This window comes from Zonotrichia albicollis, chromosome 6 (genome assembly GCF_047830755.1).
Source record: "Zonotrichia albicollis isolate bZonAlb1 chromosome 6, bZonAlb1.hap1, whole genome shotgun sequence".
Lineage (NCBI taxonomy): Eukaryota > Metazoa > Chordata > Aves > Passeriformes > Passerellidae > Zonotrichia > Zonotrichia albicollis.
In genome coordinates this window covers 59280638-59298943 of record NC_133824.1, presented here as the reverse complement: position 1 = coordinate 59298943, position 18306 = coordinate 59280638, and the positions used below count along the sequence as shown (strand labels likewise).

The following is an 18306-nucleotide window of genomic DNA, read 5'->3' as shown; positions in this document are numbered from 1 at the left end:
TGTTTTGCAGTGTTGCCCGTGCGAGGAGAAGTCCCGGAGCTGGAATCGCTCGCATAACCCTGAAAGATGAAGGTAGGCGGCTCCGGCGGGAGCGGGGATCGCCGCCCTGCTCGCCCGCCGCTCCGGAGATTTCATTTTTAATCGCTCTCCGTCTGGGCACGGCGGCAGCGGGAGAACGCGGGGTTCGCTGCGTGCTGTGAGTGCTGCTCCTGCTCCCCGGCGAGGTGCAGGTGATTTAAAGCTCTCCCCGCCGTGCAGGAGCGCTCGGAACATCCTCATCGCCTCTGAGTTGTTGTTGTCCTTCGGGCTCCCGTCTTTAAACGCTTCCTGTATCAGCAGCTGCTATGGCAAGTTTGCAAAACCACAGCTTTTGTCCCGCCTTTGCTGTTGCCGGTTTGCTCAGTACAAAGGCTCAACAATTGCAGTATAATTTACAAAACTTTTCCTTTTCCCTTCAGAGTTGAATGAAATAATCAAGTTATAAAAAAACCCCTGTCCATATCCCATTTTATTTTAGATTCTGCACGCATTTCCTGTCTTTTCAATGTGGTTATTTTGTCCTTGTTTATCGGTTGCAATGAGCACGGTAAAGTGAAATGTTGAGTATCAAAGTTCAGGTTAAGGAAAACGTGATGAATATTTCTCTTTAAAAATGCACTGGCAATTAAGTTTTAATAAAGGCATTCCAGGAAAGAAAAATAATTGTTAATAGCTGTTTAAAAGATTGCAACAGATTTCTCTAGAGGTCTCCTTTTAGTCAGCAGGAAAGAAATCCTATATATAGAATGTTACAGACTTAATTGTAAGTGTTGGGATGACACCAATCTCAAACGTTTTCAATAATCTGTGTCATTGGATTGCTTATAGCTGGAAAAATACAGCTGTCTGTTGCCTTTTTGTACATGTAGTTGAGTTAATAGTTGCTCCTTTACTTTGTTGCCCTTTTTATAAGCAGTCTTCAGTATCCACGTGAATATCCTCAAAAACATTTCTGGGAGAGGCTGGCAATGAATTGACAGGAGGTGTGTGTCAACATCAGTGACAAACCAAAACTTCCTGTAACTTGTTTGTTGGGTTTTTTTTTTCTCCCTTTTGAAGAACTCTGTGCTGGCAATCTCTAGGACAGACAACGTATCAATTAAAAAGTCAACAGGTCTGAAAGCCTAGGTGTAAAATGAAATAAATAACGATGCAGCTGTAAGTTTAAGCAAGAGCTGAAGTTTGTTTTTGTGTTTTTTGTTCCCCTGCAGGCAGCAGATGAGCCTGCCTACCTGACAGTGGGGACTGATGTCAGTGCCAAGTACCGAGGTGCCTTCTGTGAGGCAAAGATCAAGACGGTGAAGAGGCTTGTGAAAGTCAAGGTGAGTGTCTGAGACTGCTGCTGGTTTTGGTGAAACATTGTGCTGAAAGGAGTTCCTACTCCTGAAGATTAGAAAATGTTCATCACTTCACTGTATGAATTTTAAACACTTAAATATGTGTTTTTTCATATTTTGGTTTTTCGTTCAGAATGAGTTTTTTGGGGGTTTTTTTGCTTAATTTTGTTATTTTTATTTGGGTTTTTTAAATTATATTTTTTAGTGGAATGCTGGAACAAAAATGAGCATTCTTGCTTCTTTTTTCCTGACTGCATTTGTCTTCTGTTCTTAAATGCATCAGTTTCCCAGCAATAAGTTTTGATGTCACAAATACAGGATTATGGCTTTACATGAATAATAAGGAATAAGAGCAACCTCTTCAGAAGCAAAAGTTCCATTTCATTCCAGCTGGCACTCTCACTTTTACAATTTGGAACTGAAAAGGCAATGCAAAAATAAGTTAACAGCAAGAGAGATGGCAATAATTTGTTTCTTAGGCCAGGTTTCAGCAATGCCTAGGGTGATATTTGAGTTTTGAGCATCTTTATTCAGCTCTAGAGCAGCTTGATGCTAAAGCAGCATGCCCTGGCTGTAGCTGAGTATTTGTGCATGGGTAGTATTGGCACATGGTATTCATTCACATTTGCAGGGCTTTTGGAAAAACAAACAAAGACAAAGTTGTCATTTTGGTGTTGTAATACTGTAGTAAATGCCACTATGTGAGAATAAGAATAAAACATTGTTAAATGCAAGTTAAAACTGAAAGTAAATACAGAAGTTGTTTTTCTTCTTTGTGTTGTTAAAGTCTTCCTACTTCCTACTTTAGTGCCTGCTGTTCAAGATATGTAAATAAGTCCTTAGTGACCCAAAATCCCCAAGAAATTGAGGTGAAAGCTGCTTTTTGTAACCATACATCCAAGCTTTTGTGTGCTTTAATGCCTACATCAAGTAGAACAATCCTCAGCCTCTTCAGTTACATATATAGATCATATCACTTTATCAGAGTGCTTTTCATCAATAGAAAAAAAAAGTAATTCAGATCCTGGAGTCTTTTGCTTGTTCTTAATAAGTACTTAGGGGAACTTGTGGTGTTCTTTGAAATGTGTGTTAATGAGAAGCTCTGTAGGAAGCAGTGTGCAGGTCTGACAAGCTTCATTTTGTCTGCATCTTTGGTCTGGTAGAGTATTTAGCCTGTTAATAGGCAGGAGTTGCTTTTTCTCATTAGAATCAGCTGCTTTATTGCTCCATGATAAGATTTGGAATTACACCAGGCTGCTGGGACTTGGTGGAAATTCCTGTCGCTGCCTCTCAGTTCTGTTATAACAATAGGAGTTTTAACAAGCTGAGCCTGATACTGTCATTAAGATGTGCAGGCACACCCTGGCACGCTTGCCAAGAGTGCAAAAAGTCCAAAACATCCCCTGGCCTTTTCCTCAGCAGCAGCACAACCTGTATTCATCCCTCTGCATATTTTATTTTAAATTTTGAATCTGGATGTGTGTTAATACTGCTGCTGGTTTGGCATGCCACTGGTGGTGTGTTTATACATACAGTACAGTGGAGTCTGTGCTTGCAGGATCATTGGGGGAGCCAGAAAACTGAACATCACTTCTAAAGCAAGCTTCTGGAGCTTTTGGTTCCTGAAAACAAATAGAAATTTTGGATTTTTAAAAATTAAACTGCATAGGATGATGTTAACTCTGTTTCCTCACTGTTCCCTTCTAGAATGTAGGATTTTAAAGTTTACTTACACTGTAACTAATCCTTATTTTCATCAGGTGGGTGGTGTTCCACATCTTTGCCATAAAAAGTTGCTCAAGGTGGCAGAAATGCTGTTATCATGGCCAGTTTGGTGATTTTTGGATACATTTTTAATAAAGAGAAGTTTTTCTTTTGGTTGTAGTTTAGTATTGAAAGTGTTGTCAGTGAAATGTTACAGTTAAATCAGAGAGGGGAAAAAAACCAATGCTTAATCTTCTCATCTGGAAGCCCAGTTCCAGGTTTGTCCTGGATTGTGTCAAATTCTAAACTCACCTAAAAATGTATTTTCTTTTTTTCTTTGCTTTGGAATGACTGGTGTTTGATTTGCCCTGTTCTTTAAATGTGATGTTTCAGATTAAAAATTAAATGAGATACTTGGGGCTTTGTGTCAGTAAAATTAGCCATGCCAAGTGTTTTCTGTTGAGTAACATTTGAGTCTAATTGATAATCTTAATGTGGATAATAAGATTTCTTTTATATATATATACACACATTTTCTTGTGGTTTTTGTTTATTAAGAAATCAGATGTGTATTAAAAAGCTGATGAATATTTTTCAGGTGGTCTTGAAGGGGGATAACTCAACTCAGTTAGTGCAAGATGACCAAGTGAAAGGACCTCTAAGAGTATGTATATTGCATGCCTTCTTTTGGTAATCACATAAATGTCCTAAAACTCTTAAATGTTGAAGTTGTTTAGGTGGGTACCTGTTCTTCAGGATGGAAACCAACAGAAGGAGGCCCATCACTTTAGATTAGATGAGTTCTGAGGAATTAGTCTTAATTTTTGTAGCTGTTTGTGCTTCTCTGTGTTGTGTACTTGATGCACAGTTTTACCTGCACAGGAATTTTTGTATCTTCTCAAAAAATACAAAACTTCTTATAAATAATGAAATGTTGAAACTTCTCAGCAGTAATTAACAACTTGAGTGCCAAGCCAGGTTCAAGCCCATTAGACAAGAGTAAATACAATTACTCAGTTTAGAATAGTTAATATTTTTTATATAAAAAGGTGTCTGTATTTTCATTTTGTGTAACAGTTGTGTGCTAAAATGCAGAGCTGTGTTATGAACACTGAATGCAAATAGAGCTCTCCAGAGAAGGTCAGCTTGGATTTGTCCTTTCTGTGTTGGAGCACCAAGGCTGCTACTGAAACTCTGATCTAGCTGACACTAGAACTGTGTTTAAAGTATGAGAAATATTAATAATTGAATGATTATCACTAATGAATTAATGACTTTGGATGTTTGTTTTCTATTGGCTTTTTGGTTTTTTGAGATGCTGAATTAAATGTTCTGAGTTTCTCAGTGCTTTGGTGTCTACTTGTAGTTCAGCCTTCCTGCTGAAGGACCTTTGTTCTTACCTGTAACTAAACAGGATCTTACAATAACTACACTTTCAAAGCAGCACTTAACTAAATGGAGTCTTTACAAGCAAATCTGCCTTGCTGGGAGGATCAATGGGTTTTTATCAATTTGCTGAGTGTGGGATTCCAGGTAACCTTGAGCTGCTCCTTGTTGCAGGTTGGAGCAATGGTTGAGACCAAGATGCCTGATGGATCTTTTCAGGAAGCAGTTATCAGCAAGCTGACAGATGCCAGTTGGTACACTGTGGGTGAGTGGCCACGTTTCATTTATGGGCTCTAATCTTTGAACAATGTATTTCTAATTACAGGTAACTATGTCAGTAATTTACATCTTGTTTTGCATAATCTCAGATAGGTTTTGGAGGGGACTTTTTTTAAACTTGTCCACATCTTGATTCCTTTTCCATTTCAAGCAGGATAATAATTAATTGTTGTTCAGGGAGGCTTTTGCAGGGCTGAATAGTCAAGTTTTGTTTCACACAATGTACCTGTAATGATAGAGGTTGCACTCAGTGAAATTCAGAATCATTTGTGCAGAATTTAAGACATAAACCTTGTAAAATCATTCTTCTAGCTGAAAATCTGTGGCATGAAATAAATGCCTGAAATATGTGAGCCTCCTTGCACTGTGTGCAAGCTTGTACACAAGGAAAATAGGGATAGAAGACAGAATCTATTTCTTTTTAAGAGAAGAATCACATGCCACACAATAAAAGAAGACATTCATTTATAGTGTGAATAGCTGTTTCCTTTAATAAAATTTTAGACTAATGATCTAAAGTAAAATAGAAAACTACTTTTCTTCTCATGTTGGAGGCTCATGTGGTGTTAAGTGGTTGAAATAGAAAGTTCAGAATGCAGGGTCAGCAAAATGTCAGTGTTGAACAAGAATTCATTGTAAGACAAGTTTCCTTATTTTCAATAATTCTGATCTCCAGGTTTTTCTGAAACAGCTTTAAGAAGAGAATGACAAAACTCAGGGACATTCAAGTATTAGTGCAGAAGCAAATATAAAAGGACAGTGTTTGAATCAGAGGGCTTTGCAAGCACCCATCCTTTCTTTGCACCACTTTTTACAGCACTGGAGCCTTCTGTTCCCTAACAGCTGCCTAGAAGGAACTTGCTCCTGTTAATTGTCCTGTACATGCTGCTCTTGGGCATTGCTCTGGAGATTAGGACTTGGAAATTTAAACTCTGTGTTTCTCATTAGCTGCCTTGGGTACCAAATCTATTCAGCTTTACTTCATATTCTTCCATCCTCTCTTGAGGAGTCCTCTGTCCCATGAACTCTTAATCATTTTGGTTCATTAACCCCTTTTTAAGATTTAAATAAGCTGTTTTCAGTAATTCAGCATTTCCTTTGCAGTAGGTGAGGTTCTGTTGTCTTTGGTGGGATCAGGATAAAGCTCTGCAGATAATTTGGAAGGATTTATTGCTTTATGATTATTATTGTTAGGGAGTGCTTTAACTCTAAGCTGGTTGACAAAGCTCACTGTTCTTTGCCTTTCTTCAGGATTATAACATTGCTGTAAAATTGTAGTGGATGTCAGGGCAGGGAAGAAGGGCAGGATTATTGTGGAGTGCAGAAGATTTAAAATCTGCTTAATTTAGTGCTGTGATGTGACATACTCAAGGTACAACACTGGACCTTTAACTTCTCTGTATAGATTTTCAGAGGTTCACCATTCTGTTACAGAAGTGATAAGAAACACAGTCTTGCACAATTTCATGGTTTATGAGTTAACATTTTAATTGTAGAACTCCCAGCTGATTTCAATTTTCAAGTAGCACTTTCAGCTAATTCTGTTTGAATTTGGGCCAGAAGACATTTGTCTTCTTACATTTGACATGTGAACTTTAAATCCCTTGTTTGGGGCATGAGTTTTGTCTGTTTTCTTTTTTTTTTTTTTCTTTTTTGCTTTCTTATTTTTTTCCCCTTTTCTTTTGTGGAGTGCATTTCTGCCAAATGAGCAGGAAATTTGAACAGTGAATAAATGCTCTGCCCTGTATTAATGGATTGTTGTTTATATTTAACAACTTGTTGAACTCTCCCCAATTATGTAAGAGAGAAATCATGCATGCCATGATTTTTACTTCACACATTTATTTAAATGCTGTTCCTCAGAAATTTGAACCAATGGATTAATTAACTTCTGTAATTTTCTTTCCCCAGATAATATGTTTGACAGACAGAATGGAGAAAATAAAATACATTTTCCATATGCAAATATGTTATGGCTGCTAGGATTTTGTAAAACTTTAGAGCTCAGGGGAGATTTAAGTAATTTTATGGTAAATGAACATGCAGAGCTGTTACATGGTGCTTTAACTATGAGAATACAATTGTAATTGTTGGGTTTAGATCTTAGGAACATTTCTGTTAGTTCTGTGTGCAGAGTTGCTGTTGGAGTTGGAAGCACAGGTAACACTGACCAGAGTAAGCAGATCATCAATTCTGCATTGTGGTTAAATGCAGTTAAAAGTGGGGAAAGTGTTCTAGGTTGAGTACAGGAATATTGACAGGTGAAAAATAAGCTTTATCTTCAGCCTGCTGCTTCCATTGTGTCTTTGCAGAAAGTTTTGGACAGACATGAGGTGTGTATTTATGCTGCTAAAGCAAACAGTTGAGTTGGTTGCTGGTGGCTGTGCTGCTCCACAGCCTCCCTGACTGGTGCAGAGCTGAGAGGAAAGTGGATTAACCAGACTCCAGGTTACAGGATGCCTCCCTGAACATTTGGAGATGCAAAGCACAAGGGAAAGCTTGTATTTCAGTAGTTTGTACATTTCCCTTACTATTTATTCTCTGTTATCTAACATCTCTTTCTCAGTGATGTGAAAGCAAACTGATCTCTGGCTAGTGAAACCAGGAATACATACAGGCAAACATTTTTAGAGTATTCAGTACAGATGTGTAAAAAATGCCAAAACAAACTGCCTGTGTGCCTAGTGAGAAGTGATGATGTTCACTTTTGCACATCAGCCTCATGTCGGGATGTAAAGGAGAAAAGTCACCTGAAACAACTTTGCTTTGGTCAATAAATTGAGCCAGTGGCAGTGCTGAGCTTGCTATAATGGGAAACTTTGCCACCCCTGTAATGCAGGAGCCACAGGGATGGTCACTTTGTGTATTTCAACATTATCTCCTGGCTATTAATGGTGCTCATGTACCCAGAATAAACAAGGCTTTCTTTTTATTGTAGCTTCAACAGAATCACTTTTTGACCTCTTTTTATATGACAATGATGTTAATCTAGCCATGTAGCCCTATTGGACAGTTCAGCTGTGATTTGGAAATACTTCTGAAGTTACCTTTGAAATTCAGCTTTTCACTATAACCAGGTAGAGAGGCTTTAAAGTGGAGTGGAAGTTTAAAAGTGTCTGGGAAATGTCACTGCACAAGGCACTCCTCAAATCCAAAGTGATGTGACACTAATAGGGGTTTAAGTTCTTTGGTTAACAAATGGTTCAGTTGGACCTGGTGATTTTACTAAGTGATTCCATGATTTGATGATGTTTTTCTTCAGAATGCAGTTATCTAAAGTGAACTTCTTTAATTTACAAATTACAAAGTGCTGCATTGATGCTTTTGAAGTGCTGAATATATTGTTAGGTGATAATTGCATAGAACTAGAATAGTCTGTCAGATCTGCTTTAGCTGAACAAGGTTTGAATTACAGTTTACTGAGTGTACCATCCACCTGATTCTCTGTTAACTTGTAAAATGCTTCAGGTGAATACTGAAATAATGTCTGAAATGACTGACAAAGAAACCACAACCTGGACCACACCTTACAAAGTGCATTGTTGTATTTTCCTTCTCTCACACTCTGCCTGGAGTCTTACAAGCATTACCAGAATTTCAGAAAACATAAATCCTTATGTAGATGTTCTTTGAGGAAACACTTTTGTATTACTTCTGCACAGACCTAGAAGTGATGTAATACAAATATATGAGTGAGAAACAGGATTTCATTTGAGCAAGCATCCAGGAGTTGCTCTTGGAATGGCCTGGTTTGCCCCATGTCACCTCTCCTTTGGAAAAGCTCAGGTCAGTGATCTGGGTGTGCTTAGGTCTCTGTTTATTATGTAACATAATTTCCACAACTTTAAACAAGTTTAAACAAAACAGATCAAATCCATTGAGCCTTGTATTTTGCTAGGTAGACTAATGGAAATGTGTTTCTGAAGAAAGAAATAAAAACCATTTATGAACTTCCAGTAATGTTTGCTGTGAAATGAGTGGGAAATAGGAGAGGGAAACAGTGAGAGGTCTTGGCAGTTTTTTGCTGTCAGATTTTAGGATTTTATGTACTGCTTGGAGTGAAAGGAATGTGATCCCTTACTTTTTGAGACTTTTGCCTTTCAGACACTCCTGAGGCACCTCAGTGAGCCCACAGCTCTGCTGGTGGCAGTTTCCAGGGAATGCTGAGTTAAGTGTGTGTGAGCAGAGTTGGAGACCTGGGTGCTTGTTCTGGGTATGAAGTGGAGTCTGAGCCACCAAGTGCATCACTTCACAGCACTGTGGTGGTGAGGTCATGGAAATTAAAGATAATGAAGATTTGGTTTTAGTCACCTTGCATGTTCCATGGATTTTGAAAGTTCCAGTTCATAATACTGAGGATATTTATCAGCAAATAAGCCAACATTGATATCCCAGGACTTGAGGAGCAGGGTTGCTAACAGGAGCTATTTATAGTCACATTTTCCTATCTTTAAAAGAAGTTTTCTTCTGATGCTTTGTGGAGATACTTATGCTAAGAAGAATAAGCTTGGTCCTGGGTGCACTGCAGCTGTAAGCTCTTACTCTGGGGTGCTGGGAGCTCTGAGTGCCCCCATAGCTGGGTCCATTCATGGCACAGAGCTGTTGGCTTGTCCTGTCCTGTGCTTGTGGCTGCCCTGGCCATGGCTGCAGGGCTGGTCTGACCAGTTCCCAGCATCCTGCTGAGGTCCACGTGGCACCAGCATCATCTCTGGGTGTGCATGTGTCACCAGGAATCCAGAACCACAGGTGTTTGTCCACTGGGCTGCTGTTCTCCACCACCATGACCCACCATAAATTTATTCTTTTTAAAATTTGCTTGTGTGGATTTTGAGGAAACCCTGTATTGTCCAGAGCCCTTCCATGTGATGTGTTTTCAGGTGCACCTGTGGCTCATAAAAATGCTGCAGTAACTCTGTTGGTTGCTCTCTGGAGAATCTAAAAAAAAAAAGAACAGCACTTGGTGTTGTGTTTACACATGTTTAGGGAACAGGTGTATAGAGAAGCAAGATTTTGTCGTGAAAAAATTAGTATTTTAAAGGTAGAACCTTGTTACAAATCAACTGGATCTAAGCTTTGCTTTTGAAATCACCTTTGTTACTATGTGAACTGAGTGTTAAAAATATCTTAAAATTGTGTACAAACAATACTCTAGGGAAAGAAAGGAGGTAGACTTTTTTTCCATAATCTCTTTATGTGTAGCAATAGTAAGATCAACATTTCAGAAAAAGCAGTTTCAGGCAGCAGGCTTTTGTTTGTGAGGTGATGGTTTTCTATGAGTAGCCTCAAAGGTCACTCAAACTTCCCTGTCTTCTGGGATATTTCAAATATATTTTTGTAAGAGGAACTTGAGCTCACTTAAAAGAATTTAAAAATATTGAATGTGAGTTGTGTGGTGTCTCAGTAGCACAGAACAGTGCAGAACTTGCTCTTAAATCCTTTTGCAGTGATGGATTAGTGGTACAGCCCTTCTCTACAAGGACATTTAACAGGCCCTGCACAGCTCCTGGTACTTTTCTATATTGTTTCCACAGCTGGACCCAAAATATCTGAAAATCTGCACACATTAGTCAAGACATTCCTAGACAGCATCTCTTGTAGTTCATAAATTGCTGCTTTGCCAGGCAGCCAGTGAGAATAATGCAGTGTGCACAGTGACACTGAGCAGCTTTAATTTGTGGTATGTGCTTTCATTTCATTGTCTTGGTGACTTAAAAGTTTCTCAGTGAGTTGGGAAACGAGACCAAATTGTTTCCCTGCAGTGCAGAATCTAATCTCTCTTGGTTTGGGCAGCAGCACTAACACAACTTGTTGGATTTGAAGATGCAGCCTTGAGGGTTGTTTTCCCTTGTAAGTGTGACAGAACTGTCACAGACACTGCCTTGTCCTGGTGACACTGGTGGCTCTGTGGAAGTCATCTCATAACTGCCATGAGGATGTTCTCTCTGGAGTTCTGCTCTCTTCTCCTTTTTCTGTCTGGTTTTTTCTTTTTTCCTTAAATCTATTTATAATATAGCTATATATATACTTCTAAACAAGATGTAGTCAAACTGTTCTGTAGTATTTTGTGACAAGCTTCTTCACAGTTCCTAAAAATGATTTTGATTAGTTGACTGGTTAATATTATGTATTTAAATACATGAAAACTTGAGACAGGAGCAAAAAACTTGAGACAGCCCTATTGTAAAGCCAGGGTCAGTGGATTTTTGCTGATGGTGTGTATAAGTCTGCTATAGACAGGGAATGGAAGATACCAGCTCATCAATAGCAAGTTTAAAGTTGCATTTTGAGGCACTGAACTTGTAGTAAATTTTTTTGTTTTAATTCTTGCAAAGTGTTGTATTGATCACCAGTGGAAAGTTTGTTTTTATTTTTCTGTCCTAGGTTAGGGTTGTGTAGATTTCCACAAACAGAAAAAACCCAATTCTGTTTCTTTCCTGTTATTGCAGACAAGGTCAAGATGCAGCAAAATTCAGAAATTTTCCATTTTATTGTCACTGTTTCAATATGCTGTATGGAACATATTGGACTCAGTTCTTGGGACTAGACCAAGCATTATGGCAGAGACTGTTCCTCCAGGTTGTGCTGCTTACTCATCCCTTTCCCCCTTCTGTCAGTGTTCCTCATTAAGGAATGTGTTTGGAGGAAAGGGCTCTGCCCGGCAGAAATGTCACTTTTCTCCCTTCTTTCCCAGGATGCTCCCTTGGCTGTTCAGCAGTTCCTGGCTAGTTTGTACCCTTTCCTTCCCTTTCCCTTCCCTTTCCCTTCCCTTTCCCTTCCCTTTCCCTTCCCTTTCCCTTCCCTTTCCCTTCCCTTTCCCTTCCCTTTCCCTTCCCTTTCCCTTCCCTTTCCCTTCCCTTTCCCTTCCCTTTCCCTTCCCTTTCCCTTCCCTTTCCCTTCCCTTTCCCTTCCCTTTCCCTTCCCTTTCCCTTCCCTTTCCCTTCCCTTTCCCTTCCCTTTCCCTTCCCTTTCCCTTCCCTTTCCCTTCCCTTTCCCTTCCCTTTCCCTTCCCTTTCCCTTCCCTTTCCCTTCCCTTTCCCTTCCCTTTCCCTTCCCTTTCCCTTCCCTTTCCCTTCCCTTTCCCTTCCCTTTCCCTTCCCTTTCCCTTCCCTTTCCCTTCCCTTTCCCTTCCCTTTCCCTTCCCTTTCCCTTCCCTTTCCCTTCCCTTTCCCTTCCCTTTCCCTTCCCTTTCCCTTCCCTTTCCCTTCCCTTTCCCTTCCCTTTCCCTTCCCTTTCCCTTCCCTTTCCCTTCCCTTTCCCTTCCCTTTCCCTTCCCTTTCCCTTCCCTTTCCCTTCCCTTTCCCTTCCCTTTCCCTTCCCTTTCCCTTCCCTTTCCCTTCCCTTTCCCTTCCCTTTCCCTTCCCTTTCCCTTCCCTTTCCCTTCCCTTTCCCTTCCCTTTCCCTTCCCTTTCCCTTCCCTTTCCCTTCCCTTTCCCTTCCCTTTCCCTTCCCTTTCCCTTCCCTTTCCCTTCCCTTTCCCTCTCCCTGTTTCCCCCACCCACTGAGAGATGAGGCAATGGGAGGACCTCAAGGGCTTCTGCTTTTTCACCCCTGTTTTTTGGAAAGGCAGGACAATAATTTCCTCTTTAGAGATGAGAATGGTGACACTGTAAACACATCCTTTGGTGACTTCACTGTGTCTGTGTGGATGGGAAGATGTCTCCTTGTCTTCTGTTCCTGCTTCCTGCCCTCTCCCTTATAAAACACAACCTTTAGGATTTTTGCTGTTGAAGAATTTGGAGTTGGAGCAATAACCTGTTGAAGGAATGAAGAACATTCATTTGAAATTTTTTAGTTTGATTGTTAGTTGTAGGCATTTTAGCTAGAGTCAAACAACCTTGCTTCTGGATGAGATTAAAAAGAGGAATGAATTTGCAGCTTAGAGTGTATTAAGTTCTTCTGACACGACTGTTATCACAGCTTCAAAATATCTCATAGCCAAAAACTGTGCCATCTGCCTTACTGCTTATATTTACAGAATCCTTCATGTTTGATACTGTGCCTTGGACAGACATTCCCTTAAATCCTCTAGGGCTGGCATTAAAGAGTCACTCACAGGGTGACATGGATATGAGCAGTACTTTGGTGTAGCAGATTTTGCTGAAGAGTGAGATGGAAACCACAAGGCCTGTTCAGTTTAAGAAATGTTTGTATTTTTAAAGGTTCTGAGTTTATCAGGGTGAATTTCTGGTTGCCCTTTCAGTCAGGCACAGTCAAGTGTTTTCCCTAGAGGAGAAGCAAGTTTCAAGTAGCTACAATTATGAAATACTTCAAGCATCATGATTAATTGGAGAGACTCCTTACTTGGCTCCACCTTAGTAACTCAAATAATTGATATTTTTGTATGACAAATGGTGCTATCCTTTCTCTGTTGAAACTTATTAAAGTGATCACTTATGTAGATAAGGAAATCTTTGTTTATGCTGTTCTTTTACACTTTGTTGTTCTGCAAGGATGTTTTGCTCTAAGTTCTGCAGCCATGCTGGCAGTTGCAGGTGCTTTGTACATGTCCACAGCATAAATTGTTACTCTTGATTGTCATAATTTCCTTTGTGTCTTAATTTAAGTGTATTTTACTGAGGGTATTTTACTTAACCTTCAGTATTTATAACATTTAATCTTTTAAGGAGGAAAACCTGAATATGTCATCTGCTTTATGAACAGCTTATTTGCTTTATCCCTCTACTGGACTAGCTTTAAATAAAGAGATAGAGCTTCCAATTTTGGAGTTAATAAATAAAAAGAAGCAGTTTGGTTTCATTGTCAAGTATTAGGTTCTGTTTGCTTTTTTCAATCAAGTTACTTGTTGCCAGTCACCAGCCATTTGTCCCCTAAAATGATTATTCTTGAAAATTTAGTAGTTTGAGATTTTTTGGAGGGGGAAAAGTGAATTGTGAGCCATTAAGATAATTCACTAGTGGAGCATATGGAGCATACCACAGCAGTATTTACTCTGAAGATGGAGGAACCTTAAAGCTTATCTTATCCAGCTTAATTAATTTTATAAGTATGCCAAAATTACTATGCTGCTATGCACAGCACTTGAAACTTTCTTTCACTAGTGCACAAAGCCTGTTTTGAGTAGTTTAAATATGGAGAATTGTTCTGTTCTGCACTTTGACCCCATACAAATAAACTTGGACCTTGCTGGGATTCCAGCCTGCAGCCACCTGGGCTCTGCTCTTTGCAGTCAGGGGGAATTGGGAACTTTGCTTTTCTTCTCTTCAGGGACATTTTCCTGAAGAGGTTTTATCTAAACTGAAGAACAGATCTTTCTCAGCAAAGCTTGCAGTTGCCTCATGGTGTTCTATCCTTCTGCTGTGTATTGATGGAAATTGATGGAACTTCCTCTTCACACAACAGGATTTGTCCTAAATATTCCTTATCAAGTGTCAGACCTGGAATTGCAGCTTTCCAGTAGCTTGATCTGTTTGTAAGATGGCATTGATAGTGTAGCAGAAACTTGTTTTTCTTTCCATTGATCTTTCTGTGGGATTGCTCATAGCAAGAGGAGAAATAAAAAGTACCATATTTATTAAATGGTGATAAGTAAGGAAGAAATGTATAGGGTGGAAAAAAAAATCCACAAAACCAAACAAACCCCAGAGATTGCTAGATGATAGTAACTGGGGTGCAGCCAGGCCTGTGGTTTGAAACGTGCAGTTGTATTGATAAGAAGAATGTCTAAATGACACTGAGACTTGCATCCAAAGCCTTACTTGGTCCTGGCTTGAATCTCTCTGTGAAAATCTATTCCAAGACTGAATCCTGAATACTGACTTTCCTTTTGCTTGTGGACTAAAGAGAGAGTAAATTAGGCTTGAAAGTGATGTTTTAGAGAATGTTCTTGATTGTGGGATAAGCAGTAGATTGGGATTGAGATCTGATCAGCTTGTGCTGATGGCTTTCTTGGCTTGCCCCTAGTTTTTGATGACGGTGATGAAAGGACCTTGAGACGAACTTCATTATGCTTGAAGGGAGAAAGGCACTTTGCAGAAAGTGAGGTAAGGCAGTGGTGGGCATGGAATTAAAAAGAAATATTTAATTCATATTTTTTTAATAACAAGATCTTGCAAACCATTGTTGTTTCCCCCTTTTCTGTGCAGACACTTGATCAACTGCCACTAACCAATCCAGAGCACTTTGGAACTCCAGTTATTGGGAAGAAATCAAATAGAGGGAGAAGATCTTCTCTTCCTGTGTGAGTTTTGGGAGTGTTCTGCTTTTCCTTTAGTGTTCTTTGCTAAAACTGAAGCAGTCCCATTGAATAAATGCTCTGTCACCTGAATTTTGTGCACAGCTGATGGCCATGGTCATATGCTGGCAATACTGTGAAATTGAAGGGTTTTTTTCCTGTAGTATCCTTCAGAACATTTCTGCTTCTTTCATCTAATAGGAAATGTAGGATTTTTTAACCTTCTTGATATTGAACACCGAAAAAAAAAAGGAGCTTTTTAATTTTTGGGGTAGAGAGCATTTTTCTGTTTCATGTCTGTGCACAATCAAAACCTGAGTCATGTCTCCAATTCTAACATGATGCTGTTGTAAAATACTGCTGCTTAGAAAGAATTCCTATAAAATTCCTCTTACTGAATAAGTGCACTTAATATTTAAGTGTATTTCAAGCAATTTCAGCTCTTAAAATCATAACTTGTTTTTGAAGCTTTGCGAAATAGGAAGAAAAATCTTTTTGTAAGCTCTTTTGGTTTTCAAGTAGTAACTTCAGACAAACTTTAAAATATGATACATTTTGATAATTCAGTACTGAAGATGAAAAGGAAGAAGAAAGTAGTGAAGAAGAGGATGAAGATAAGAGGCGCCTCAACGATGAATTGCTTGGCAAGGTTGTGAGTGTGACTTGTAATTCAGAGAAGGCAGACTGGTACCCAGCTTTGGTGAGTTCCTTCTGCAGCAAAGCTGTGAATGCACTCAGGCTAAGCTCTACTCCCATGGTGGCTAAAAATACAAGTGTTTGCAGTATCTCTGAAGAGTAGGAAAGCAGAGATTAACATTGATGTGTGAGTTAGTTTCGTGGCATTCAAGTGTTTTAGAACTGCATACAAAATGATCAGTGTGTAATGATACTTTTCTTCTAAAAATAAAGTATGTTAGGACTTGCACTCCCAGGCAATTTAAGAGGATCTAGATTTATGAATTTTAATTGTAATGGGATTGGATTTTTTTTAATGTAATTGTCTTTTTCCCAAGACTTTCAGTTTTATGAAATACTGATTTCTTTGATGCTTGCATTTCACTGGTCAGTTACTCCAAGAGCAGATGTTGGTGCTTGTTTTTATTTGACTGCCTATAAATGATACAGCTTTTCATTGCCACTGCTGATAATAAATATACATTAAATAAATCCAAGTTCAAGTAGACCTCTATTGTAAAGGCAGAGACTTTGCATCTTATTGATACACACAAAAAGTTTACATGTGCATATTAAAAGTTGCTTTCTGTAGAAAAATTTTTGCTATTTTCAGAAATGGTGTAATGTAGAGTAAACAGCTGACACTGCCTTATCCACCTGTATGTACCTCAATTTAAAAAGTGGTATTTTACATGTTCTGGTTGTAGCTCCTTTTAGTAATGACAGATTTTTATTTAACATGATTCTGAACTGGTGGCTTAAGTACTTGGAGGTCATATATTTACATTTAACATTTTCTGCTTTTATATGTTCTAGAGCAAAACAAACTTGTTCTGTTTGTGGTAATACAAATACTGCAAATGTATTTTTATCACTTGCTTTAGACCTAGAGATGATACTGCTGTGGAAGGATGTGGTGGATTCACAGTGGTTTATATTATCCACATCTCAATAAACAAAACAAACCAAAAACCAACTTCAGTCTCAGTTTAAATGCCAAAAATCAGAAGCTAGTATAAAATAAGTGGGTTTGTGATTTTTTAAATAGATGCTTTTAAGAAATATTGTGTGAACAAGAACTAAAAAAGCAGAGTGAATGAACAGGATCCTGTGATGTGACCTCAGCAGATTAGTTTCCAAATGAAATTTTAGACTTTTTTGGCTTGTACAGAACAAGTCAATAGCTTGGGGTAAATTGCTTCTTGAAATGTGTTGTTGTTGTTGGCCTTAGTAGTACAAATGGAAGTAGGTTTGTTTATCCAATACTGGAAATATAATAGAAGAAACAGCAATCAGAGTTTATATTTCTTTCCTTTCAAGATCAGGTGTTTGTTTGGTTGGTTTTGGTGTGTAGTTTGTTTTTTTACAAAGGAATGTTTTATTTGGCTCCTCAGGTGGTGTCACCGAGCTGCAATGACGATGTCACCGTGAAGAAGGATCAGTGTTTGGTTCGATCCTTTGCAGATTCCAAATTGTAAGTGGCAGCTCACTTTGCTGAGATATCTGTGGGGGGAAACTGGGAAACTCAGCACATCTTGCTCCTGGAGATGTTCTTTCTTCCAAAAGGAAAGGGTGCAGTTTCTGTAATGCTGGATGGACACATTTGGCATTCACAATCTATTTCCAGCTGACTCCCTCTGTGCTTCCTCACCCTTCTTTCCATTGTGTGTAGCAACAAGAATTCATTGAATCAAGAAAGTTTCTGGTGCATCTTCATGTAAAAATATCAACAGCTTAAAGTGTAAACACCTGGATGTTTTTACTTTTTTTTTCATAATTTTTATCCTTAAAAGTTAATTTTGGTTTTAATTTTTTCCCTTACTGCTTTAAATTAACTTCTTTATGGGTGTCAGTTGTAGTAGTTTGAGTGTCTGCTTTCTTACCTCTAGTGCCCAGATGTCCATAGCTGTTTAGAGAGTTTATAAGGGTTCAGTCTCCTTTTTTTTAATGGAAAAGAGAATTCAAATAGAATTGTTAAGGAAAATGTTTACAGAATCTGAATCACATTCCTTCAAAAAGAAAGAAAAGTCCTGTTAGTCCATCCTCCACTCCAAAGGGAAGAGGGAGGAGAGAGGGACAGAGATGTCTTACATAATGAATTATGTATTCATAAGAGCATGAAGGCTGCTTTGGGGTTTTTTAAAAGGCTGCTGCCCTTTATTTCTCTTCACTGTTATTGCATCTGTGGTAACACATTGTAACTAAAACTTCCTTGCCAAAGGCCACCTGTCACCCTCTTTCTTTCGAAGGGAGCAGTTTTTGATTTTTGATAGCCATGATTTTGAGTAGGTTATTTAGTTGATTACTGAAATGTACTTCAAATACCTGAAGATTTCGTTCATTTTGGCCTCTTCATTTGGATATATCATCAGCCTTCTGGATAAGCCTGGCTCTGAGCTGAAGGTTAAATGTTACTGGTAGAACATCTTGATCTGCTCTGTCTGATTTATTTTTCTCCCCTTAGCCTAATAGGTTTAACTTCAGAAAATGACAGCCTCTGATTTGTGAAGTTTTACTCCACATTTTCTGAAATAATGAAAGAAGGAAAAAAAATGTGTTAGACTAACTCACTTGTAAGGCTCTCCCTGCATTTTGGTTGGGATTTCTCTTGTAACTCAGTGACTGGATATCCAGTGTGACTTTGGAACAGAGCAATCTCCATATGTTTTGCTCTGAGAACACTTTTGTAATTTA

The 18306-nt window shown here is 38.8% G+C and overlaps 1 protein-coding gene across 2 annotated transcripts in view; it reads left to right on the top strand.

The window, feature by feature from the left end:
• Positions 1-18306, top strand: part of ARID4A (AT-rich interaction domain 4A) — a 46534-nt gene that overhangs the window by 734 nt on the left and 27494 nt on the right. For both annotated transcript variants that reach the window (XM_074543983.1, XM_074543982.1), the window contains exons 2-9: positions 11-72; positions 1251-1361; positions 3679-3744; positions 4641-4731; positions 14667-14746; positions 14849-14943; positions 15505-15637; positions 17007-17086. In XM_074543983.1, coding sequence (XP_074400084.1) covers positions 67-72; positions 1251-1361; positions 3679-3744; positions 4641-4731; positions 14667-14746; positions 14849-14943; positions 15505-15637; positions 17007-17086 — 662 coding nt within the window. In that variant the 5' untranslated portion in view covers positions 11-66. The remainder of the gene's footprint in view (positions 1-10; positions 73-1250; positions 1362-3678; positions 3745-4640; positions 4732-14666; positions 14747-14848; positions 14944-15504; positions 15638-17006; positions 17087-18306) is intronic.